Source organism: Uloborus diversus, chromosome 1 (genome assembly GCF_026930045.1).
Source record: "Uloborus diversus isolate 005 chromosome 1, Udiv.v.3.1, whole genome shotgun sequence".
In the NCBI taxonomy this organism is placed as follows: domain Eukaryota; kingdom Metazoa; phylum Arthropoda; class Arachnida; order Araneae; family Uloboridae; genus Uloborus; species Uloborus diversus.
The window spans coordinates 193,881,007-193,908,439 of NC_072731.1; the positions used below are offsets into that span (position 1 = coordinate 193,881,007).

The 27,433-nt window shown below is 31.3% G+C and overlaps 1 protein-coding gene across 1 annotated transcript; it reads right to left on the reverse strand.

The window, feature by feature from the left end:
• Positions 1 to 3,420: 3,420 nt before the first annotated feature.
• LOC129224038 (uncharacterized) lies at positions 3,421 to 27,102 on the reverse strand. The gene is made up of 8 exons (XM_054858439.1): positions 26,988 to 27,102; positions 24,585 to 24,638; positions 21,492 to 21,602; positions 19,775 to 19,959; positions 19,156 to 19,194; positions 16,586 to 16,654; positions 12,145 to 12,226; positions 3,421 to 3,432 (listed from the first exon to the last, which is right to left on the reverse strand). Exons 1-8 carry the CDS (start codon positions 27,045 to 27,047, stop codon positions 3,427 to 3,429), a joined length of 606 nt encoding a protein of 201 aa, XP_054714414.1. The 5' UTR covers positions 27,048 to 27,102; the 3' UTR covers positions 3,421 to 3,426.
• Between the last annotated feature and the right edge of the window lie 331 nt (positions 27,103 to 27,433).

The following is a 27,433-nucleotide window of genomic DNA, read 5'->3' on the forward strand; positions in this document are numbered from 1 at the left end:
GAAAATGAATAACACCAAGTTGTTTCTCCTTATTCGTGCACTTGTCACAGCCTAGTTTCCTATTGAACGGCATTGATATCGGACCATCAACTCATAGAACATGATTGCACTCTCATATTAAAGGCGAGTCCATTCCACAATAGGATTACAATATTCCTATATCTCCTGCAGTATAATACGTATACGTAAATACATCAAAATATAGTTTTCAGTCTATTTTCTTTGATCCACACGAACATAAATTGTATGGAGCGAAAATAAGCACACTACATGCTCTATAATTTCGAAACCAAGCAGACAATTTTTACAAAAAAAAAATTAATTACGATCTGACTATATTTTTAAACATAAAAACTAGAGCCTCGTTGAATCCCAAACATCGAAAAAACTACATCGTTTAATACATTACTACACATCGTTAATTTCCTTGTTATAAAAGCTTAGGAATTTTAGAACACTACACTGAAAATGCTAAAATGCAATAAAAGTTTATATTTCACTAGCTGTACCCGACGCGCGTTGCTACGCCAACAAAAAAATTCATCATTATACTGATTTTCATGACAATCAGTTGAATGGGGCAGAAGTTGCTACTATGCAGTGCCACCTGGTGGCGAGTGGCTTCAATGAGCATATTATGCACCTTCTCCGTGGAAAAATACATATATATTGCAATTTTCATAATAATCGGTCCAGGTATCAAGTGAAGCCGTGACTATACTCAAATTTTGTTCTCACGCAGTTTGCAAGATCAATCAATTGCTAAAAATATCAAATAGAAAAAGTTTTAAATCCCCCCGTTGCATGAAAAGCCATAAAACAATAAAGAAAGAAATTATTTGTTCAAACTCAAGAAAAATGGCAACATCTAACTTCTTATCAATGAGATCTTTCACGCGAATCAATTTCTGCAGCCGATAATATTATTCGTATTTATCCAATGGATTGTGACTTAAATTGCAATAAAAAAGGAACTATCGATCGGATTTTTTTCAAACTGCTCTATAAACATTCCCAGTACCAAAAATAACAAACGGTGAAAGTTTCAGCCGAATCTGCCGGGTAGTTTTTGAGTTCATGGATGACATACAGACAAACATTCATTTATATATATATAGAATAGATATATTGCACACTCGTTGCTTCGTGGTAGGTTGCATAAAACAGTTGTTAGAATAAAAACGCCAATTAACTTTGTAATACTTCATTAGGTTTTAATACTTTACTTCCATAAATAGCAGCTTTACTTGCATCGATAATAATTATCTGCAATTCGCGAAATGACGCCTACAACTACTAAACAAATTGTTTAAAGTCTCTTTTTTTTTAACATATTTGTATATTTGTATGTTACGATAGAACGAATGAAAAAAAAGCTGTATTTTCTTCGACAAGCAACAATTATTTTTAAAACTTCATATTTTTGAGCAGTATTTCAGCTAGAAGTTTTCAGTTTTGGAAAATACCCGTATTTCTTTGTCTTAAAAATTTAGATTTAAGTAACTTTACTAGAAACTGCAAATTACGGTAGTTATGCTTATTTCTATTAGTTTTAAAAAAATAATATTTAAACATTCCAAAAAAAACGATAAAAACAGGCAAAGGACTTGTGTATGACGCAACATATTTAAGAAAAAAGAGTAATAAATTATAATACATAGTTGAATGGTTTTCAGCTAGTTACAGATGTTAATATGAGCTATATATAAAAAAATAAAACTGATGTAACAACCAAGTTTTATTTTATTAAAATCGAATTTAGTAGAAGGATGATAAGGAATGCTTTTAATAGGAATAAAAATTTTTAACAAATGTGAAACGATGTATCTCACCCTCCTTTAATTAATTTATTGTGAATTTTATAGGAGTATCTAGCGATTATTTTGCACCTAGGTTTAGCGTGTCGTCAGTATTTACTTTATTAACGTTTCATTATCTGTTCAAACAAATACCACCAATAAAATTTAATTACAAATCTTAAACCTATATGACTACTTTATTCAAACGTAATTAAATGTATCGCAAAACACATCCATTCTAATTTGTTGAATTTAATTCTGACGAATAGGTTCAATCAAATCTAACTCTTATTCGAGAAAATTAAGTTTACATTGCGGCATACGCGAATTGTGTATAATTAATTTATAACTCTACTGGTTTTCCATTCCTTTAGAAAACTCAATTAATTTTATTTGCTTTAGGTTTATTTTTAAGATTCCACTTAATTTATGATCCAGGCACGACACACACACAAATGGAAATATACAGGTGCATAATATACTTACACAGTGACATTTTGAAACTTCAAAACTTCTCGGTTTTGAAACTTGAAAAGGGCTTTTTTACTTTATTCTATGTAAACACCCACTTAATTGAAAGCATTAACTCCTAGTAATTAAAGCAGATTATATACTTACCGCTTTACGTCAGCGTCTTGACATGAAGCAACTTCCTTTCCATCCACCTCTTTCTTTTCGGTATCATCTGTAGAAAGCTTCTTGAATCTGCTGTTTTTATCTAGCCGATCCAGGCTGAAAGATTCATTAGTCCGTTTAATTAGAAAATGAGTAGTCACTAAGGCAATTAATGAGAATATTTGCTATTCAAAGGATATATGTGTAATGCTTTTTAAATGGTTGAAATGCGATCATATGTGAAAAATACTTTCTTTAGATAATGAGCATAAGCATGAGTACATATTTTGTAAGCAAAATAGGGAAAATATTTTAGTTACAATGTTATTTCGTCGAAACAAAGAGAAATATGAAATGATGTACATCTTTACGTTAAGATGCAATTGTTATTTCGTAGAGAGTAAATGGATTAACAGCCAAAAAAAGATATAATTTGCAATAATTCATCCAAATGGAAATAACACTTAATTTGATATTAAATCTCACGTTAGAAATTCAATAAATAACAGTATTCAGGCCAAAAGAAGAAAATCAATCGCATCCTTGTTTTTTTTTTTTTTTTTTTTTTGTAAAATTTTACTGTTTGACCTTCAAATGCCATTGAATGTTATCCATATGCCTTTCTTCTCCATTAAAACATTATTTTTGCTTATGTCTTATTGCTTTCAAATAACAAAACCGTCTCAGGCTGTAATTTAATCAACATTAAATCAAGAAAAATAAAATGTATGAGTAGCCAAGTTATTTTTTTCCTTTATAGTTGGTGGTAATTATTAAGAAAAGTGCATACTAGTTGTCAGTTGTCAGTGCAGTAAAATAAATTCGAAATTTCAATTATCGTTTATTGTTTGAATATTTTCTAACATCAACACTAGATGGCTTCTGATAAAAACTCGGTACGTTACTTTATACACAACTTTAACTAAGAAGCAACAGTAAAATTTAGGAACACTGCACTTACGCCATATAGGTGAATTTAAGGTCTCTTTTTCTTTCTTTTCTATCACTTGGTTTAGGTCTAAAAAAGAATTGAAGGACAAACAAAATAAGTACTTATAGAATGATCTAATGGATTTTCTTTCTATATAGGGAAGGGTGGCTCAAAGCAGGTAGGTTAGCGAAGAACGATAGAAAATTAGGCTTTTCTACCATTTTTGGCTTTTTAACCGACGAAAAAACGGAGGAGGTTCTCAATTCGACACGTATATATATATATATATATTTTTAATGTATGACCACGCATAACTTTTTACAGAACAGTCTGATTTTGATAATTCTTTTTTTATTGGAAAGGGTATACCCCGAAGGTGGTCCCATAAAAATTTTGAAAAAAAATTCCTACCCTAAGGGTGGGAAAAGGGGGTTGATTTGTTGTTCACTCACAGATTTTTAATGCATGACCACACATAACTTTTTACAAAATAGTCCGATTTTGATAATTCTTTTTTTATTGGAAAGGTTATACCCTGAAGTTGGTCTCATATAAATTTGGAGAAAAAAATCCTACCCTAAGGGTGGGAAAAGGGGGAGATTTGTTGTTCACTCACAGATTTTTTTATATATGACCACACATAACTTTTTACAGAATAGCCCGATTTAGAATATTCTTTTTTTTATTGGAAAGGGTATAGCCTGAAGTTGTTCCTATATAAATTTGAGGGAAAAAATCCTTCCCTAAGGGTGGGGAAAGGGGGCGATTAGTAGTTCACTCTAAGATTTTTTGATGCTGAATTGGGTATAACAAAAAAAAAAAAAAAACCTTACGATGAATGAGATGCAGACTTGTATGTCTCTCGTGTGTACTCTCTTGAGCAGGTAAACGATAGTATCTGCAGAAATGAGTTTTCGAGATATTTGAAGAATTGTGCGCTGGATTCAGTACTATCAACTGGGAAATGTTGGAATTATATTTTTTTTAGCGGAAACCAAATAAGTTAATTTGTACAACAAAGCTAACGTACAAACAATGATGACAAAATGCAAAAAAAAAAAAAAAGATAAAATTGCAGTTGTAGCCCTTTACCTGCACACGGCAGTGTAGACCTCTCAATCTCTGGTACTTGTGATTAGGGTTAGTTTTCAGTGCCAGTCGTCAAACATTTTTTATATTCAGGATCTGTATGAAAAAATAGGGCGAAGTTTAGTGATGGTGACATACTATTTTTAACCGACGAAAAAACGGAGGAGGTTCTCAAGTCGACACGTATATTTTTTTTTTTTAATGTATGACCACACATAACTTTTTACAGAATAGTCCGATTTTGAATATTCTTTTTTTATTAGAAAGGGTATAGCCTGAAGTAATTCCCCTATAAATTAGAGGGAAAAATTCCTACCCTAAGGGGGGGAGAGGGGGTGATTAGTTGTTTACTCCAAGATTTTTTGATTCTGAGTTGGGTATTACAAAAAAAAAAAAAAAGCTCACAATGAATGAGCTTCAGACCTGTATGTCTCTCGTGTGTACTGCCGTGGGCAGGTAAGCGGCAGTATCTGCAGAAATGAGTTTTCGAGATATTTGAAGAAATGTGTGTTGAATTCAGTAGTACTAACAATAAGAAAATGTTGGAGTTATATATTTTTTTCAGCGGAAACCAAATAAGTTAGTTTGTACAACAAAGCTAACGTACAATAGATGACAAAATGCAAATTCGTCAGCAATTTGTGTTATCGTAGAAATATCGATCACAGTAGGAAAATGCACACGAACATCTTTATACAGTGCATTATTCTTTAGGAGCCACTGCAATGCCACTTGAAGTTTACCTATATCAATTTGAAACTCCCTAGAATGTTCTAAATTTTCACGACTTTCTACTACGAGCACTAATCCAGTTTGATTAGGTTCAAGCGGAAGTTGTTCCGCCAGCTCGACCACATCCTGAGCAAAAAGGATTGCCTGCCCTTTGCACCAGTCTTGACTAAAAAGATTTTGAACTTTTATTATTTTAAGAAATGGCACTACTCTGCAAATAAAACGTTTCTCAATTTCCGATAACTCATCAATTTCTGTAGGTATTGCAGCTACCGACATTTTGTTCCAATAGGCCTGGGGTGGAGTTTTATGTTTTTTAATATTGTTTGAGCATTGTGAACAAGTAATTATATTACCTAAAGCTACCAGTTCGTTAGGCAAAATAGAGCCTAAATTTTTAGTTTGCAATTTCCTACGTTGCTGAGGATACAAATTTTTTTTTGCATATTGAACACGACAAGTCAGCATAAACATTAATTGAATTCTTAAAGTTTTCTGCGTTACACTGGTTTCTTCGATCGCGAGCTGCTTGTCGCATGGCGCTCAGACGATTAGTTCTCTCCTCGGAAGATTCGTGAAGTACCACCATTGCTGAACGGTTACGAGCAGCATCCAAACGCAGCATACGTTCGTCCTCAATTTCATTTGAAAGTCGCTCTCTTATCAGATCTAAACGATGAGCGCGTTGCTCTTCACTCTCATTTGAAAGTCGCTCTCTTATCATATCTAAACGACGAGCGCGCTGCTTATCACTTTCTTGCAATAACCTATCGTTATTGTAGCTTCTCATTCTAGACAGTCTTTCCTCGCGCTGACCTAAACTCTCCTGTGAACGTGTTAATGTAATTCTCTTTCTGTTTGCTTCCAACCTTTTTTCTTTCTTATTAATAGATTCTTCTAAACATCTTTTCCTCATCCGAGCAGCATTTTTTGTAGGCCTACCTATGTTAGTATATAAAGCCTGCTTTTTTAAAATCATTTATGTAACACAACAGATAATTGTTAAAATACGATTATATATATATATATATATATATATATATATATATGTTAATAGCTAAAGTAAGGTAGGTAGATATTTTAAAAGTAATCAAAAATATAAGCATACAGATTATAGCCACATTAGTAGCTTATAGTCACAAAAAATTATAAAATAAAAACTTTTTAACAAAAAAATTGAACCGCCGAAAAAACTGAAAAGCAAAAAATAATAAACCATTTTAATTAAACCTTAATAACTAAGTTCTTAAACTGATGTAAGTATACCTAAGTATATATTTTTGTAATAATTTAGAGTTTTTAATTAACCTTAATAACTCAGTTCTTAAATTAATGTAAGTATACCTAAGTAGTTTTGAGTCGGTGCCAAACAATAAATAAACAAAGATCCCTAAATTACCTAAATTTAAAGAAATAACCAAATAAAATTAGCAATGTAATGTGAAATGTCCGGCGATAAACATAAATGTTTCAAAAAATGCTACCTCCACACGCCATCATTAAATCATGAATACTAGTAGATCGTATGCAACAAAAAGTACCTCTCGTTGGAGCTTTGAAACCTTTGGGACCTCGCACGAGAGAGGCAAACAACCAGTGAGAAAAATCTTCAGGATCATGTATGCAATTAACGGCTACAGTTGTTATGCCATACTTACGCTGAATAATACTATGACCCACAAAACCATTTATTTGAGCTTTTAACAAGATGAGAAATCCTTCTTCAGTATGATGAACAATTATATAAACATTTTGACTGTTGTATATGAGGCAAAAGCTCAGTAGCAGCCAAATACTCGACACGTGCTTCTTCGAGACCACTCGACGACGTTCGGGTTTAACTTCGTGAACGCTCGGCATTTTCCGGCGAAGGGGCGTGTCGCCATACGCCACCGCTGCGCCTCACGCTTTACAAAAATAATTAATTTTTATTGAAAAAAATTTGCTTTTATTTCCTAGCAGGGATCGTGAACTTTAAAATGAAAAGTGATTCTTGCATTATTTCAAACCAAATTTTTTTTGATAATCAAATAGTACAAACACTTGAAAAAAACCCTACCAGAAGATTTAAAGCGGGTAAGCTTAACTAATTGTGATTTCGTACATTTGTCAGTCAACTATAAAGTAATAAATGATTGAATCAACTGTCTAGCTAACTGCCATTACAAAAAAACTAAAATAAAATAGTAATATTTTCAATTAAAATTGGATAAGTATAAGTCAGTACATTTGTTTATAAAACATAAAGAAATAACCTATTAAATCTATAGACTAGCTGATAGACATCATTAAAAAAACATTTTTAAGTTATACTTACCCTATTTAAATAGAAAATCCAAGTGTGGAGTACATTTGCCAAAAATATAAAGAAAGCCAGTATACCTGTTTACCTTACCCCCTTCGCCCGAAAGCATGTTTTTATTTCAATAATTATAATCTTAAGTTAATAAAAAGAAAACAAGCAGAATAACCATAGTAGTTTATAGGTGGATAATGTCAGAATAACGTAATATTATTGATAAGTAAAAAATAAGTTACAAACCTTCAGTTCATTTTTTTTATTTTTTTGGAAACTTATCTTTTTTTTTTTTTTAAATTTTAAGCCTGGCTACGCCATGCAGCTTCATCGCTAGTTTGTCGGGATTGATTCAAACTCGGGGGTAAAAAAAACATATTTTATTTTTCAAAGAGAGTGATTGTTTTACCATGTGTATTAGGGTGTCCCGAAAAAAAAATTTTCTGTTTTTCTTAATGCAAGACCTCTCAAAATTTGCGAAATCGATCGTAAATTACAAAAATAATTTAAAAAATAGAATAAAACTATATCTTCAGGGCTCTACCGATCGTCAAAGTTTTGAAAAATTGTCATTTTTATGGCAACTGAAAAAGAAGTACTGTGAATAAAGTTATAAATTTACTGTGAAATAAAAGCTCGACAGCTGAAATAAAAAGATTGTGATTCGTAATATCAACACGAACAGAAAAAAAAAAAAACATATGGTGATTACTACTGTAAATGCCTATATGGGAATAACCCCCATTTCCGCAGTAGAATCGTCCACGAAGCTCGGCGCCACGTCTCGATTTACATGCAACAATATGTTAGTGACGACTTCGACTTTGTTTGGTTTCAACTTGCTAATTCCTTTTACTTGTTTCGAGGGCTTTCTTGGCTTGACTCACGGGTGTTTTCTTCGTAGCCAAAGTAATTTTAATGCTATAAAAGTACAGTTGCAATTGTTAGTGTTATATGCCGATTCTGTTAGTTTTAAGTAATGAGTTCGAGACGTAGTGAGACTACTTGTGCTATACTGGGACCCTACAAGGAATTTGATGATCGGAAGCTACCTACTGTAAAAGACGTCATAAAATTTATTTTATTTGTCAGGAGCGAACAGGAATGTATGCATAATGGAAAGGATCCTTCCAGTTCAGATATATATATACAATTGTTTCTGAAAAAATCAACAGTATTTGGACAAAAGCTTCAATTCCAATCGTAACTAAGGAACGAGTAATTCAATTATTAAAATTCTATTTCGAAAAGTACGTCAATTTGAAACGATATCCCAGAAACAAACGAAGTGATAGTTTTGAAAATAAACTGAAGTGCTTTTTAGAGTCATCTGAGAAGCTCTTCGACGTTGCGGCTTGTAAGTGCCCTGTATTTGAGTCTTGTTCGTGTTTAAAACCTAAAAAAGTTCCCATCAATGAGAGAAATTTCTTGTTGGATCAAAGAAATGACAGGAAAATGGTGATAAGAGGTGTCGATAAGAAAGAAACAGCTAGATTAATGAAACAACAGCAGAGAAAACTTGAAAGGGCAGCAAAAAAGTCTTCTACTGAAAATAACGATTCTGTCTCAGCAAATTTTGATGACGATTCGATGTGTGAATTTTCTCCAGAAACGTATCCCATAACAGAGACGAATACGGCCTCTACAGGGACACCATCAACTTCAACGACAAATAGGAATACACTGATCTTGCCAACAGTTGCTAAGGTCTGTGACAGATACGGTTTGTCGACGCGATCTGCTGCTGCTGTTGCTTCTGCAGTTTTAGCTGATGTCGGCTTGGTTTCAAAAGAAGATTTAACTCTAGTTGTTGATAAAAACAAAATCCACAGAGCTGTAGCTAAAGCTCGGAAAGAAGCTTCCAAAGATATTGGAAGTATTGTTATAAAAAGCATTTACTTTTATGGACGTAAAGACAAGACTCTGATAAATGAGAAAATAGGAGCTCGTTACCATCGCAAAGAAATTTTAGAAGAGCACATCTCAATTTTAGCAGAACCCGGATCAATTTATTTGGGACACGCACTGCTTCTAATGCAATTCTAACTTCGATTACAGCTCTATTAGAAGGTCAATGCTTGAATTTAGAAGACGTGATTTGCGTTGGATGTGACGGAACTGCAATAAACACCGGTTGGAAGGGTGGCGTGATTCAATATTTAGAGGAGACCATTGCAATGGTGTGTGTGTATGCTTCATGCCAACGAATTACTCCTTCGTCATTTATTCTTGACCTTAGATGGTTGCACTTTGAGTTCTAAAGAATATTCCGGACCTATTGGAAAACAGTTAGCTGGTTGTGAAAATAAAATGACATTGTCTTTTTGCCCGGTGGATGGTAATTTGCCTAATTTGCCGAAAAATGTGGTTGATGAACTAAGCACTGTTGTGTATTCTGTTTTCGAAAGAAATGCTTTTTTTGCGCACCCAGAAAACCTGCTGGTCAGTATGTTGTTTGATGATAGGGAGCACATTCGGGAGTTAGCATTACGAAGAATAAAAAAAGCTAGAGAGGCTGAAAGTAGCACTAAACGCAGAATATTTAAAACACCAAAAATTAACTTCTCTGCTAAAGATTATACGGAAATAATTGTCTGGCAAGAGTGTCAGGTTACAGCACCACCGGTTCTTCGACATATTTCTAACGAGAACTTTCAAATTATGGCAAAAGATAATAGCTTGGAAATCGTTGACTTTCCTTGCCACTCACAATCTGTGGAAAGATGTGTTAAACTAATAACACAGGCTTCACAAAGTGTTACTAACGCTACTTCTAGAGATGGCTTCGTTAGAACCAGGTTGCAATCTCGCGCAGAAATGCCAAATTTTGGACACAAAAATAAGTTTAAATTCTAAACTTTTGTCATTATTTATAAACTGTAGTTTGTTTATTTTGTTTTCTTGTGCTTTGTTTCATTAGTTTCTTAAATAAAATGCTTTCTAAACTTTATTTTTGTATTTTTTAAATCATATCGTTTAGGTCTGTCAAAAATGTAAAATATGCAAAACTTCAAAGAGCGGTAGAGCCCTCAAGATGACACGCAATTCCATTTTTTTTACCTTTTCCGTGATCTGTGAAAAATTTCGCAAATTTTGACACCTCTTGTGATAGTGTAGCTCAAAATTTTTTTTTTCTCATATATGGACGGGACACCCTAATGTGTATGGTAACGAAATTATGTCTTTTAACCAAAATATTCGGTTACAGTTATTAATATTATCCGTTTTCAAATCTTTTAAAGAAATATATAAACTTTATGCATAGAAATAAAGTGTTTTTGCTTTTAAAAAAAAAAAAAAAAAAAGAGAAAGAAAATAATAGCTCTTCATTTCTTCCGCACCGAACATTACTTTTTTAACTTTTAAAGTATCCAAATAAGCAGATAAAACAATATTTGCTCTTGCTCAACACAAAAATATTAAGCTGGTAAAAATAAAAATCAAAAATAACACTGAGATATCCTGGAGAAAATCTTCAGACATATGTTTTCATGGTTTTGAATATTTCATTAAAAATTGTAAAGGAGAACATTGTTACGCAACGAATAAATATCAAAGCGTGTTTACTATTGTTATACAAATCAGTTATCAAATTAAATTTACTAAACAAAATCTAACTTTAAACAGATAAAGAAAACTACTTGTTTTACAACTTACACTATTCATATCTAGCACAACTTTTCCTACATTTTTTTTTCGAATCAATTTTCTTTTTTGATTTTGGAAGTTAATTATGACTATCACTGAAAATATTAACTTTAAGTGTTTATATCATATAGATCTATCCTTTATCAAGGACAATTTTACGATACGGTCAAGTTCTTGTTTTGTCAATTATCATCCTCATATATATTATTTATCCTCAAATATTTGTAATTACTATGCTTTACTTTCCTTCGGTAATTACTATATATATATATATATATATATATATATATATATATATATATATATATATATATATATATATATATATGGGTCATTCTCACAAAAAATGTTACTTTTACAGTCCCTTAGTAATAAATAATAAAACTTCAGTATATTCCTTAATATTTTTTTCATCTGTTTTAGTTAAGTTTTGAACTAATTAATTTTATGCATGACAATTAAATAAATTTAATATTTCAGTTTTATTTTTTAATAAATGTTGCTTTAAAATCCCCTCCGTGGACGTCCTTAATTCTGTGAGACAAAGTAATTTGTAATTGGTCTCAAACTGTTTAAATTGGTTTTAAATATCTTTTATTATATTAACTAGCTAAGAATTCTAAGATGTTTTTTAAATAAAATTTAAAAAATATATATATTTTTAAAGAAAATGACTCATAAACTTTGTCTCTAAGATTGAAGTCTCCCTCCGTGAACACTTAAAATAACTTAATAAATACATAATAGAGGGCAGCAAAAGTCAAGTCCATATAGGGTAAATGGTAGGATACTTAGCCATTTTGTTTTCTAATGATCAACTTTAGTTTTCTTGTACACGTGTTGGATTGTTGTGTCTAAATTTGATTTGGCAAAGTTCTTAGTGTATTCTCCGTGGTCATCATACAAAAGGTAAAATAAAACTGTTTTGTATTTGAAACATCATTTTTAGATAGCAAAAATAGTATATTTGATAAAAAGAAGCATTCCATTTTTTTAACTTTAAAATCAAAACTCTGAAAAATTCTAAAACTTACTTTTGTCTCCTCCATGGACTTCCCCTCCGGGCACGTGGCATGTCCATGGAGGAGATGACGTGGTCCACGTAAGAGACAAAGCCTTAGAAAAAACCATAATAAATTTCAGTTTGCTAGACAAAATATAGGGCAATTTTGTTTTGTATTTTTTATAGAAAAGAAATTAAATTCGACTCTTAAAGAAGTTCATTTTGTCAGTTTTTCTATTAAATGATTTCTGTAATGTTTTATATATACTATACATATATATATTCTTTTAATAGTAGAAAGAAATGGCAAAACCAAAAGGCAAAAAGAAGTCAGACGTTCAAATCCAAAAGAGGAGGGAACAAAAAAAAAATCTTAGCATGAGACGTGCTAGACAGAACTTTAAAAAAAATCCTCTTATGTTTGAAGAAAGTAAGAAAAAAGAGAGAGAAAGTTACTACCAAAGAAAGGCTAGTGGAAAAATTAAATGTGTTCTATAAATGAATGAACGTGAAAAAAGAAAAATAAGAAAACTTTGGAAAGAAAAAGCAAGGAAATATCGTAAACAAGGAAAGTTGGAAGGAACTGAAGAATTAATTATAGATACACCTCCAAGCACCTCTTCTCAATTGGATAATAGTAACAGTGCCAAGGAAAACAAGAATTCTGGAATTTTGAGATGAAAAAAAAAACAATAAGAAAAAACCGTTTTAAACTAAAGAAGAAGATAGAGGAATTATAAGAGAAAAACAAAAAATTAAATACTAGACTTGAAAAATATAAAAAAAGATTCAGCAGATCTCAGAAAAGTGAAGAAAAGAAAAATGAATCACCAAGAGAAAAAGTTCGAAGAGAATTGAATAGTAGAGATAGAAAAAGCAAATCCAATGTGTTTGGCTGAAGCTATTGGCAGACAAATACAAACTAACTTTAAAAGCCAAAAATCTCACGAAGTGAAAAAGACAATGCTACAAGTTTTGTCTGGTAAAATTATGAAAAAGTATCGACTACTTAATGAGGTAAAAAAAATAACCTCAATCAAAATGCTTAGCAATTATGGTAATAAAACATACAAAAGTGTCAAAAAGAGATTTCACAGAAGAAACACAGCTAAATGTTCAGAAATTTCTAGAATCTGACAAAGCAAGTCGCTTGTGACCAGGGAGAAAAGAAACAATTACAAGAAGAAAAGAAAAAAAAAACAAAAGCGTTATTTAAATGATACTATGTATGATTTGCATAAATGTTTATAAAAGAATGCCCACAACATCAAACTCTTAGTTATCAAACTTTTTGTCATCTCCGACTTTTTTGGATCTTATTTCCGAAAGTTTCCGATCGGGAGACATGTTTATGCAAAGTTCACGAAAACATAAACCTTTTAATAGTAAAACTACATAGTTTTGTTGTTATAAATGAAAAAAATATATCTCAAGTTCTTAAAGCAACATGTTGTGATCCTCAGAGAGAACTTTGCCTAAATCGTAAATGTTATAACTGCAAATTAAAAGAAATTAAAATAAATGACTTTCAAGATGAACCTGTACTTCTTCCAAAATGGGTTAACAAAAAATTTACTATGAAGATTAAAGGTGAAACAAAAATTTGCCATAGAACCATGAAAGTGGATATTGAGAGTACAAAAAAAGAATTAGTGAAATTATTTTTTTCTGATATCATCAAATTTTTTAATCATACATCTAACATTGTACACCAATATCAAATGATTTCAGATATAAAAACAAATTTGAAAATTAATGAAATCCTAATGCATATTGATTTTTCCGAAAATTACATGTGTAAGATTCACAGAGAAATTCAATCAGCCCACTTTGGTGGCTCAAAGCCACAGGTAACTATACATACTTGTGTTGTATATTTTTATAAAGATATTAAAGAAAGTCCTATTTCATATGAAACAATCAGTGCATGTAATAGGCATGATGCATCAGCTGTTACTGCTCATTTGCTTTCACTCAAAGATAATTTAAAGTCTCTTATACCTGATTTAAAAAAAATTCATTTTCTCAGTGATGGTCAGAGTGCTCAGTACAAAAACAAAACAATGTTTCAGTTAATAGGGGGATATTTTTCCTCTCAGTTTATTGTGGAGGAAATTCACTGGCACTATAGTGAAAGCTCTCACGGAAAAGGTGCTCCAAATGGAGTTGAAGCAGCAATAAAAAGAACAGCTGACAATTTAGTTGCCCAGAAAACAGATATCCCAGACTGCGAAATTTTAGTTTCGGTACTTAAAAAAAAAACTGTAAGAATGTAATAATAAAAAATGTTGAAGAAAGTTTTATAAGTGATGTAGATAAACAAATTCCAAAGCATATTTCAAAGTTTCCAGGAACAATGAAAAGTCATGAACTTGTATTTAAAAAAGACCAAATAAATATGGAAGCAAGATACCTCACCTGTCTAAGTTATGGTGATCAATGTAAACATTACCATTTGGGATTAATTCATCGAGAAAGGATAAGAAGCAAACCAAAAATCAATCATTATGTTTTTGTACAGCAGGGATGCACAACCTATAACCTGCGGGCCAGAAGCGGCCCGCGAAGCTTGTTAAATCGGCCTTTGGCAAGTTCTTAAAAAAAAAAAAAAAAAAGAAAATGAATTTTTTTGAATTAAAAAAAAGGTCTTTTGATTTATTAGGTTTTTTTTTTACTCATCAATGAAACTAAGAAAATACTTTCGATATTTTCTTTTCCAACTAAATTAGGTTGCACTTTATTGATTTTGTTACCAATGCTAGAATGATGATTTTTTTTCAATAAAACAGGATATTCATAAAGAGCGAGGTCCTGAGATTTTATTTCAAAAACCTCCAAATTTTAATTTGTTAATGTTAAGTAAGAGTCACATAATAGTTCATATAGCTTTAAAACGCATGTTTACTTTCATAACAACCTTTATTGACACTTTCTTACACAAAAAATATCCTCCGTTGACTATTGTATCCCCTCCGTGGACGAGGTGGGGTTTAAAATATTTGAAATCTTTTTAAAAATAAAATAGAAAACTTAACCACTACTATAGGGACATAATTTATAAACAAACAAAAACATTTATTTTAAATTTGAGGTAAATAATAAATTTCTCATTTTGGGAGCAATATGATATGACGTTTACTGCAGAGCTGCGTTTTTGCTCAAAAATGTAGGTCACAAAATGTTATAAGTAATCGTAGAAAATGAGTCACGATAAATATGCAATGAGCACTAGGGTTACATAAAAAAAGCACTGTAGCTTTATACCTTCTTTGTTAACTGACTACAGAGTTGAGGAAGATTTTACCATTAATGACACAAGAGACCACTATTCGAAAATACACAACTTTACGAATGGAGTTTCATTTCATTTTCGTGGTCATCAGAAGCTTTTACGATGACGGAAAAAAAGCACAAGCATAACTTCACGAAATAACCTTAATAAACCTAAATATTCTTTGGAATTCAGAACATAAAAGGACATCTTTACATGTTAAGTTTCGGGGAAATCTCTAGAGCAAAACAACATTAAGCACAACTTATCTCCTTTATGGCTGAATGTTTATTCTTTCAATTCCAACTTAATTTTATGCTCATTTGCATCCAACTTCTTTATAAACGAGAAGATTTAAACTACTGATGTTAAAGTATTTCCATAAATTTTATCCCGTTAATAGCAGTTACTGGAAACGAATAGAAGCAATCGATTTCCTGAAGTTTCTACGAATCTTTATGCTTCTTTAGTTATTCATTTAAATTTTATTAGATAAAGTTTAGATAAATAATACTGCAAACTCATCTACTTAAGTTTTAAAGGGACAAGAAAACATTTCTTTTTTTTTAAATACATTAAAGAAAATAAATAATAATGATGTAATTAAATTCGTTACCAATATCATATGCCATCTAGAGTGCCAATTTTTAATTACGGACAGAGAAAAGTCAACAGTTTCGTAGCAAAATATCCGGAGAAGGCATTTTTTAAATTAAGCAAATTTTTAATTTTCAAAGCAGAGAATGGTACAGTAATCGGAAAAGAGTATATCCCACAGAAAGGGCAGGACGTTAAAACCTGATTGTGAACACTGTTCTTGACAAAGTGAAAAAAAAGCACCTCGAGAGGTTAACCATACCCATTAAATGGGGCACTCGTAATGCTTCCTCAACATTACATCACATGGTTTCCGTTTATTCACAGCCACAATTGTTCACAACCACGAATTTTCAATTTGACTGATAACCAAAATGTCATCCGCAGAAAATTTGCTCCCTAACCAGTGGATTTTGTCAATCCAGGAATAGGAATTTGCCTATTTCATTGCAAAAAAAAAAAAATGAACGAAGAAAATGAAATGAATAATTAAAGGTTTTAATTTGATAAAAAATCATTTGTTTGAATAAAACGAAAATAAAGAGATCCTAACTAACTATCCTCACTCTCATCAAACGTTTTGAAACCAATCTACCTTACTTACAGAATTCTTGTTACACACGTTTCTATTTTCTTTTCAGGGGCTGTTTTGCGTTCCTTCTGCAAGTAATTCCTAAAATGGTATGAAATTAATAATAAAATTAAAAAAAAACTTTATTAAATACATTATGTAAACTTTATCAAATCAGTATGAGGAAAAGGGTAGAAGAAAGAAAGAAAAAAAAAACATACATAACAAACAAACGAGGAAAGCCAGTGGGACCAAACAAGCCTAACTTCCTGTACATTAACATCAAATATCTAACATTAGCTAAACCTCTTTCGCTACTGGTTTAAGTTTCGACTGTAAACTCTTTCAAAAAAGCTATGGCCAAAAAACCATATTCTAAAAATGTATACGTTTTGAGCAAAATGAAAATTAATAGCTGATGTAAAATCGATTTCAAACAGTTAGAGGCCAGGTTCCTGCAGATTCTAACTCTCAATAATCTCTTTGTTGAAAGCTTTTTTATTCACAAATTGTTGCCCATCATTTAAGTATTTAATAGGAGCAAAAATGTAAAACTGTAGGGGAGAGTGTTGTACTATAGGTCACTTTTCATATTTTAATTTTTGACGTCAATTATTTCAATCATATTTAAAATCTAAAAGTCACATTAAAATACTCCAACATACTTCTATACAATATATTTTTTTTTAAATTCAGACAGTTTGAAAATAAAATATTGCCAGCCATTTTTTTAAGTAAAAATTCCAAGCCGTCCCAAGGTAAAACATCCTACTGTACCTTGGGACACATCCCGTTGTATTCCGTGGTGTTCCCATAGAGTATACTCCATACACGCCGTATGCTCTCAAATTTTTTTAGACATATAGCGTATACCCTCTAGCTTCAAAAATTTTCATATTATGACATATTATGTATGTAATCGCAAACACATATTGTGCGTAATGAATTACTGGGAATATACCCTCAGAAAAATTGATGGGAACAGCACTGGTTGTACTATGGGAAAGTCTTCATGATTCCGAAAACAGCCATATACATGAACCAATTTTGCACCAGGAAACAAAAAATATCTTTTTTCATGGTAGTGAATTAAATCATGAATATTTAATAATAAATTATGAATAATGAGTTATGAATTATTAGCTAACATGCAATGTGCTTAAAAAACTACATAAGATTAGAACATTGTTCCATGTTCCTAAGCATATCTTAATTATTAAGAACCATGCATATGTTGTACCTTAGAACGTGTCCTAAGGTACAAAATGTTTGCCTGTCTCAAGGTACAATCACCACATGGTTTAAGGAAAACCAAAACGGGGTCAATCTAGACTAGATGCATTATCATTATTTTATCATAAGCAAAATATTTAAAGTACTTCTCTTTCATTGCAAAATAAAATTCAGTTGAATAAATTTACGTATACAAAAACAGAAAATAAAATAAAAATGAAGAAAATATTTTCTTTTGAGTAATGAAATTTTCTTTCTCTCGCAAAGTCGTCAATTTTACTCATTTGATGCTGATTTTTCTTATGGCACCATTTAGTGGTGAAGGTTACTATTAGAGATTACAAAAACATGGCTGCTAAAAATAGATTCTTATCAATTAACAGTGTTCCAAAGTACAACACTCTCCCCTACTATAATAAAAATTTTCTCTTTGTTAAATTTCAAAGTAGTGTAAATAAAGAAAAAAGGAAGTGGAATATTTCTCAATGAATTACTAATATGAAAAATAAAATAAATTGCAGCCTTTTCTTTTTATTGAGAAAAAAATTAATAACTTAATTTTACGGAAAAAAACTTATTTATACATTCTTTATTGACTTTTGTCGTGCACACATTTTTTTTTTTTAAATTTCCTTTAAAAATGTTGAAATTCTACCCAGTGTACCTGCAAAATTCTTAACTTTTTGAGCTAAACATAAAATTTATTAAACTTTTTCAAGATGGCTAGGAGACCAGTCCGAGATATTTGTTAAGTTAAAAAATGATAATATGCTTACATAGTTTTAGGAAATCCTGCTTTTTTTCCACGCATTTTTTGCCTCTTAGGAAAACAAATAAGACAGAGCAAAAAAAAAAAAAAAAAACACTTAGAAAAAAAAAACATACACTTGAGACACAAAGTACAATTTCATCTCAAATTATTGAATAAATAAAGGAATTTACAGAAACTGGTAAGTACAAAGACGATTTCCATAAGCAAAATCTTTAACTAGTTGAATGAAATCAATCCAAAAATTAAAAAAAAAAAATTGTGTGTGTTCATTGTTAGTTTGCACATTTCATCGCGCACACAGTAGCTAAGTAACTAGCGTTCATGCATTTTGAGTTACAAAGAACAATTGATTCAGTGTATAAAAACGTGATACTCTCACACAATGAGTGACTAACCGTGTGAGCAGTGATAGATTCAATATTAGATTTAGCACACATTAAAATTCATTAGTGAAACGTAATTTTATATTTTTTGTGATTTAATATGTCTTGCTTTACTATATTGGCTTGCGGAAGTAAAACTTTAAAATAAACTAGTTATTTTACCACATTTTTTTTTTAAGAAAAACTTTTTTTTTCACTAAAATTTAAACACTTACGTGTATGGCAAATGAGCTTTATGACCACATGACAGGCATCTGAAATAATATGAAGTATCTATCAAGAAAATATCTTGTAGTATGATAATCGCATTCAACACGCTGTATGGAAAACTTACTGCTCTGAAGGGTAAGAATGTAATTCAAAATAGCTGTAACTATACTTTGAAAGTGAAAAAGTAGTTCGTAATAGCGCTAAAGATACATTTAAATATGTAGAAAACCGTATTTTATGAGGGTAAAATTATTTCTGTACTCTAATGGTGCGAGGCGTTCTCGTGTTCACTAGTTATGTGCATGATTTTTTAATATCCTTTAATAATTTCTTAAATTAGAAAAAATGTCATTCAAATGATTAAAAAAAATATTAATAAAGTGATGAATCAGTTATAAATTCTTTTAAAATTTCAGCATTTTTATTAAGTAATTTTGACATTTTAGAAGTATATTTTTAACCCAAAAACGGTTTATTTTTTTCGAATCAAAAAAACAAAAACTATATACTTAATTTTACTGGTTTTTTTTTTTCTCTCTATTTGAGATTCAAAATTGTATAATAAATTTATAATTTCAAAGTAAGTGACAAAATAAAACAAAACAAGAAAAAAAAAATTCTTACTTTGTAACTCCTGGCGCCTCTGGGTAGATTACTGCTTTAACAATGTCATGCAGGTTTTTAACTGCTAATCCGAGAGCTTTCAGCTTTTCGTTAACTGGACCTCGATACTTTGAAATCTCTTCTTCGGAAGCCTTGATGCGAAGTTCATTTAAGATGTCATCGCTAATTAATTCACTCCTTGAACTCTTCAGGAGAAAAAATCTGACTTTATATTAACCAGTTATTTAACTAAGAAAACATTATTAGTTTTAGGTAGGCAAAACATATGTAAATTAAAGTAATTTATATATATATAAATATATAAGTAATATATATATATATATATATATATATATATATATATATATATATATATATATATATATATATATATATATATATATATATATATATATATATATATATATATATATATATATATATACATTCATTTCTTTGTTGTATTTATATCGCTTCTTTATTGATGGTAATGTTGTAGAAAATGATAGATACTAAAAGTTTGTTTTTTTGTTTCCATTATGCAGAGTTTATAAGGAAAATTATAGGAAGTTAAACGAATAAATCTGAAGATGTTTAGTGATTTCTGTCCATGCAACTTGCATTTGCTTTTATGCAATTAAAGTACTGAAACTCGCTAAAGCTTTTAAGATGCAAGTAAAAACAATATGTACCGAAAACTGATTTATTTTTTCGTTATGAAGCAGCCAAACAGAGTAAAATATAATATTTTAGAGGATTAATGTCCTTGCTTTAGCATACATAGTAGAAGCAACCTCGAAATTAATGATTTTTGGATTAAATTAAGAACAACTGTTTAAACTGTTGAAAGGTTTCAGAATCGCTTTAAAATAAGCAATTGTTAACAAAGAATACTACTGCAAACGACAAATTGATTATCTCGATCAAATTAAAAAATGTTTTTTTTTTTCAGTTAAAATAAGAAAGAAATTTGGTTACGGATATGCATAAAACATTATATAGTTATAGTTAGTTGTTATTCTTGTTCCCTCAAGAAATTAAACACCCTCGCTTTGTATTTTCGGAAGTTTTTAAATTTAATATTTGTTAAAAATATTTAAAAAAAGGAAGTTAGTCAGATTATCGTCCCCGCCCCTGAAAAAAAATCCTGTCTTATACTACAGTACGCTAAAGATGCCAATCTGTGTGACGTTTCTCACTTCAACAATCACTTTTCAATTTTTAACAACATTTTAAAACTGCGTTATCTTCAGAACGAAGCACAAAATTTTGATTCTTTTTTTTTTTTTTTTTTGAAACATAATGATTTGCTCTTTTAAATTATCTGCACCATTTTGAAATATCAGTTAATTTTTTTTTCAACAGTCTTTTTTTTTTGAAAAAATCAGATTTTTTGAAAGAGAAAACGCATTTTAAAAATACTCTCAAAATTGGAAGTGTGGAATCGCACTCAGGTTGGCATCCTTGATGGGCTGTATCTCGGGGCAAAAGTTTTTTTTTTTTTTTAGAGCAAAACAGAAACATGGCAACTTTTGAATTTAGCATTTGTTAAATTCAAAATCTTCTGAGACAGTGCAGGTCCCCTCTGTCTGGATGGACACGGACTACAGTTGCAATGACATTTAAGCACGATCTTAAAATATAAGTCAATGATGAATATAACTATTGGACAATATTGACAGGCACCGCAAAATTGATATTTACATACAGCAGAAGATTTTATGTGGCACCACATTACCTGTTTCTGTAATTTCTGTGCTAATTCACTTATAGCTTCTCCCATTTCCTCTAAAGCACTTTCAAACTCTTCTCGATCTACATCGCCAATTTTATCACCTCGTTGTAACATCTATTAAAGATAATCACAATTCTTGAAATTCCTATTTTAGTTTGTATTATTACGTAGCGATTGTGTCAAATTATAAAAGAACGATTTCAAAAATGGGCATGTTAATTGTTACATCACAAAAAAGCTGAACATCTGCCATAATACAGTGCGGCGTAAAAGTTTAAGCAAGATGCATGAAATAAAATAAAAAGAAATTTGTTTAATGAAATGCTTTCAATTATCTACTGTAGGGGGTAAGAAGGGTAATAAATATATGTATCTGAAGTTATGAAGGAACAATAGTAAAGGAAAACAAAATTGCATTTTTTTTTTTGTGTGTGTGGCAAAAGTTTGTGCACAAATAAGATATTATACAATTATCTCTTGAATCATGATAGGTGGAACAAAGGTGATTTTTTTTCTTACATTACAAAGTATAAGGATCACTCAACAAATAAGCTAAATCCTAAAATATATGTACTTCTTGTCTGAAGAAAATGAGAAAAATTGTAAACCGGATGCATAAAGTTAAACCACTTTGCAAATTTCACTTGTTTCAGATCGGTCTAAATATGGTAATGCAATGTGTTTAACTACGTGAAGATCAATTCAAACATGATTATCCTACAAAAAATCCAAGAAAAATCATATTTAAATGAGGGTGAAGGAATTAAAAGAACGACTTGAACTGATAATTTGTCTGTTACTCAATAAAATTTCAACTGAAATAAAAAAAAATAGTACGTGAATAGCATAAGTAGACGAACAACTGAATCAGGATCTATCAAAAAACAAATATTTGTTTATGAATCGTTTAGTGTCACAAATGAGCGTAATTGTAATAGGAAAAACAGTACATATTGTGACTAAATAGTTAGTGTTACTACCTCTAATTAAGAAGAAATGGATGGTCCGGATGGGTTGTCATTTTATTAGCGTGACTCATGAAAACTGATCTAAAGGGTAAATTTTACAAGTAGTAACGAAATGATAGTTTGTTTATGGTATGATGAGCTTTGAGAAATAATTGAGGCACCTCTACTTGCTTTCTAAATGACACATAAAGCTCAAAAAATTTTCCAGAGACTGCGGGTGAGCAGCAAATGAATCTTTCAATAAGACAGTGCATCATTGCATACTAAAAATTTTAAAGAAAAATGGTTCATATCTCAGAATACCAGTATGATGAACTGACCAGCACTCAGTTTAGATCTCAATCCAAGCGAAAACATCTGGGAGTCCCATCACGTTACTTCTAAATTAATGGAAAGCAATATTATTCAGCTCTGTTTAGTGCTATAGAGCTTAAATATGCGATTAAGAATGTCTGGGGACGGACTTGTGACAAAAACCTTCCATTACCTACATTATCGATTGAAAGTTACGTATTTCGCTTCATCATGCATAACAGAAAAACCACATTTTACTAATAATATTTTTGTACTTTGTGGAATTAAAAAAAAAAAATATTGCGCATACACTTTTACGACGTAACAAAATTTGATTTTTGCCAATTTATTAATTCTCCTTTTCTGAATGGTTTCCATATTTGACATGAGATCTTGTAATAATTATTTTTATGCGGTAAGAAATTGAAAGAATTCTAGTGTAGGATATTTTTTATTTCATAAAAACATGTATTTTGTTCTTAAACTTTGGTGCCGTAAACAGTACTGTGTGAAATAAAAGTAAACAAGAGAGAGAGTTAAAACCAGTTTTTAAACCAAGACTGTTGAAAATTTTTTTTCCATAATTTGATGCTTTCTATCGGATACTATCACGTTACGAAGCGGTTTGAAGCGCATTAAACTCAACTAAATTAAAACCAGCTGTCTAAAACAGGTACTCTCTAAAAAAACAATAAATCAGAAATTGAATTTGTTTTTTCCTGTAAATATTTTTGTGGTGGATTGTACTGGTTCTTGTTTTAATCGGCTGACATAAAAAGAAAATGGGAACTGAAATGGAAAAAACAGTTTAGAATATTTTAAAATGATTTTAGATGCTTTATATACTTAGAAGAGAAACTTAAAAGTCTCTGCATATATATATTGACAAACAACATTCGTTTTATACTTAAGTCAAAAAAGCAGAAAAAAATCGAATATAATGAAAACATCCAGTCGCGCTTTTAACGCACTGAAGTAAAAATTAAAGTGTAGATCTATTTTGTGCCTGAATATGTTCGAAAATTCAGAGTATTCTACATTTCACACTCTTGCTAGTGCCCAAAAACAGCGTTTTAAAAGTATTTCCTCTGGGGAAAATAAAAGTTCTTTTAAGACTGGTTTAAAATCTGAATCTTCACATTTTGTGTGGTTCCTTGCACAAAACAAATAACTGTTAAACCACAACTGTTAAAATCTGTGTAAACATCTTTAAAGATTCATCTGGTACGCCTTCTTCAGATTAAACCAAACGTTAACTTTAAGCAAAAGCGTGAAAATACTTTTCTATTACTAAGCATTCCTCATGAAATTGGGAGAGACTACTTTTATGTGATAGCATTTATTGCTTGTTTCCGGTGCTTTTCTAAGAATCTTAAATGTTTTCATTAACAATATGTGTTTTGATGGAAAGAGCACTTTACCAGGATCATTTAAAAACATAAAATATTTAAACATAAATTTCAATTTCCTTGTAGTATTAAAACTGAAGCATTTACGACATATTAAATATTATAAATATTTTGCTGTCTCTAGAATTGGATGCTTGACAAATTCTGCAGTAAAGCTAAACCCACATTTTTCATTAGCATGTTTAGCTGCACTGCGGAAAAAAACATAAATATTCCTCACAGGGGCAGTATTGACATTTACGTTTATCATTATTTACCATTAATAATTCTTCTTTCAAACCGTTCGTATATTTAATTGTATCTTTCTCTTATGTAGACGTAACGCTCTATCATATATTTGAGACTGAAAATACTTATCTATACCTTATTCATGGCAGTCAGATAACATTTGGAAAACAGTTTTGTATGGTAACATTCATAATTACCCTCCTCATTCTTGTATCTTTTTCTTTTCCTAGTTCTTCAATAACTTTAGATGTCTAAAAAAAGAAGTTTCTGTAAATTAGATCTTAGGAAGGTCAAAAATATAAGGGTTAAAATGTAGCAAATGGTTATTTTAACCATTTTAAATTCATGCCGATTGCAGTCATGTAGGTACATAGCTAGAAAATCGTCCGTCAAGCGATTATGGGTGAAAATTGTTTGTACATTTGAACCAATTGCATGTTTGGTGATTTTTCGGATACTTCAAATTTTAAGACTAACACCAGTGGATTAACACTAAACTGTAGTACATAGTGTTCATTGTATATACTTTTTCGTTTCTTCATTCTCCTAAAATAAGTCTTACCAGTAAAAAAAAAAGCATTTCCCTGCATGTCAAACATTACCAAAACACATTATCAAAATGTCATGAAGTGGCGCGAATTTCATTGTTTGTGACATCAGGAGCGTTACTCGATCAGTGAATTCGCTACTATATCAGGATTGCTGCAGATCTTCCGCTTTTTTTTGGACGCAATTGATGCGTAAAATGCTTAAAAGAATTCAATTTTTTTAGCATGGAATATATTTATTATATTTTGCAATATGTAAGAATGAAAGAAAATTTTTCCGTTTCGACCAATCCGTTTATAAAGTCTCAAAGTCAAATGTCTAGAGTGCAACCACGTGAGCAAGGTTTGAAACCAGTATGCGTTTAGAATATACTTTAACTCAACATTCGTTGAATCTCATAAAAATCAATGTATGCAACATCTTTGACCTTGCTTTACAATTAAAAATTATATTTGGAGGAAATAAAAGGTGCAGTACACTTTTACTGAACTATCTTTCTCGAAAAATGCAAAATTGTAAGTCTCGCCTTCTGTGTGCTTGCTAATAAAGAGCGGGGGAACATTTTTTTAAATCAAAATACAGTCCGACCATGGATGATATGGAAGTGACAAGTGTCCTGTTAAGATATTGTTTATCTAGATAAGGGGGAAAAATAAAAATTTGATGCGCGTTCTTCGTCAATTTAATGTGCCCCTGCTAAATTTTAAGACTAACGAACGTCTACAATAACTGGCATCCCTGAAATGTAATAGACGCGTCCATTTCCAAATGTTAACCGAGTGTTTGTCTTTCCATCTCATCGGTGATCAGACTGTATGTCTCTGAATAAAGAACTAGGATTTCGTCTAGAAATTGCACTATTTCAGGCAAGATCGTTTTGAAAAATAAAATTACTCGAGCAAATGATTGAGACACTGCAAAGTATGAATAAGTGACACGATATAAATTCCATAATTTAAATAAATCAATTGTTATGTTATAACACTTTTTGTGAACCAGTATCATCTGACCATCGAAGTATCCTCATCTATGTAATAGCCAATGAGGGCCGTGGTGGCCTTATCGTTAAGGCATCGAACTTGTAACCAGAGGGTCCCTGCCGGTCGAAGATACACCGTCTTCACAAGGGTGACTGGGGGACGTTAAATATGCTCGTGGTTACAATGTCCTCCAAGTAAAACGATACCTCTGGGAGTGCTAGGCCAGAAAGTTATTCAGTATCTGGTCTGCTTCTAAGTTATCGAACTGTCCGCAGATGGTGCTGCCATCTATCGTATTGTCTGAGCCAAATCGGAGTTCAACCAAAAAATAGGCGCTCGATGAGCAAACGGAAGCCGTTCCCCTCTCCCTTAAAATAGAGTAGCATTGCTACTCGGGCTCGGATTTCCGAATGGCATAAGTAACAACAACAACAACATAGCCAATGATCAAGTAACGTACCTGACGTCATCAACGATGAAACTCCCGCCACATAATGATAGTTTGATAATGTGTGTTGGTAACGTTTAAAATACAGGGAAAGGTTTTATTGTGACGAGGTTCAACTTGATCCGGTAATTTAAAAGTTTCACTGCTTGTGTTCGACGAGCTCAACCGGTCGATACCGGTTAACCACTCACGTGACAGCTAATGATCACGTGCTTCAATCAACCAATCAACAGCTTAAAATGGTAACCGGTGAGGTAACCGAAAGATGATAGAACGCTGCGGTTAGCAACTGGTTACTCACCGGTCGACCGGTGAGGGTCGTCGAACGCAAGCACTGTGTCATTTCAGGGGAATGAAGAAACGATAAAGTTGTCAACAATGAACGCTATCTACTGGAGTTTAGTGATACTCCACTGCAGTTAGGGTTAAAATTGCAACTATCAAAATATCAATAAACAGGCAATTGCTTCGTTCGAATGTAGAAGCAATTTTCACCCGTCATAACTTGACAGGCGATTTTCTAGTTAAAGAAAGAGAAAACAAAACCAAACGACTGCAACAACACGATGGATAGAATTCAGCTTTCATTGCAACCAAAAAATTAACGCGTTTCAGAAACTTACTCTGTTAAATGATTTCTCTAGTTCGTTGACTCTTCTCTGCAGTTTCTTCAGTTCCCACATACGCCAAATGAATTTTCCGGCACTTTTTTGACTTGCACTGTCTGCTGCGTTCTCCTCATCTTCCTCGTGCACATCAGAGAAAATAGAATACTCTTCTGATTCTTTCTTCACAATGTCTGTTCTTTTAGCAAACTTTGAAATTTCAAGCTCCTCTCTAGAAATTGGCTTACATGGTTCAACAATCGTCTCAGGAGATATATCTTCCTCTTCTCCTCCTAAAACACGTAATTCAATTTACATCGTCATTGTTTATCTATATCCATACATATATCGTCCACTTAAATATATCTGCAAGAGGAATAATATGAAATTTTTGTCCCTTTTGTGTACAATTTGCACAATCTAGTACCTTATCGAAAGTTGTTTTAATTGAAGAAAATATTTTG

What these genes read in the sequence shown, in the direction of transcription:
- LOC129224038 (XM_054858439.1), bottom strand. Translation starts at nt 27,047, where the DNA reads ATGTGGGAACTGAAGAAACTGCAGAGAAGAGTCAACGAACTAGAGAAA. An exon ending in TAGAGAAATCATTTAACAGA is followed by an intron (nt 24,639 to 26,987) that starts GTAAGTTTCTGA and finishes TTCTTTTTTTAG; the next exon opens with ACATCTAAAGTTATTGAAGA. An exon ending in GAGGCGCCAGGAGTTACAAA is followed by an intron (nt 19,195 to 19,774) that starts GTAAGAATTTTT and finishes ATATTATTTCAG; the next exon opens with ATGCCTGTCATGTGGTCATA.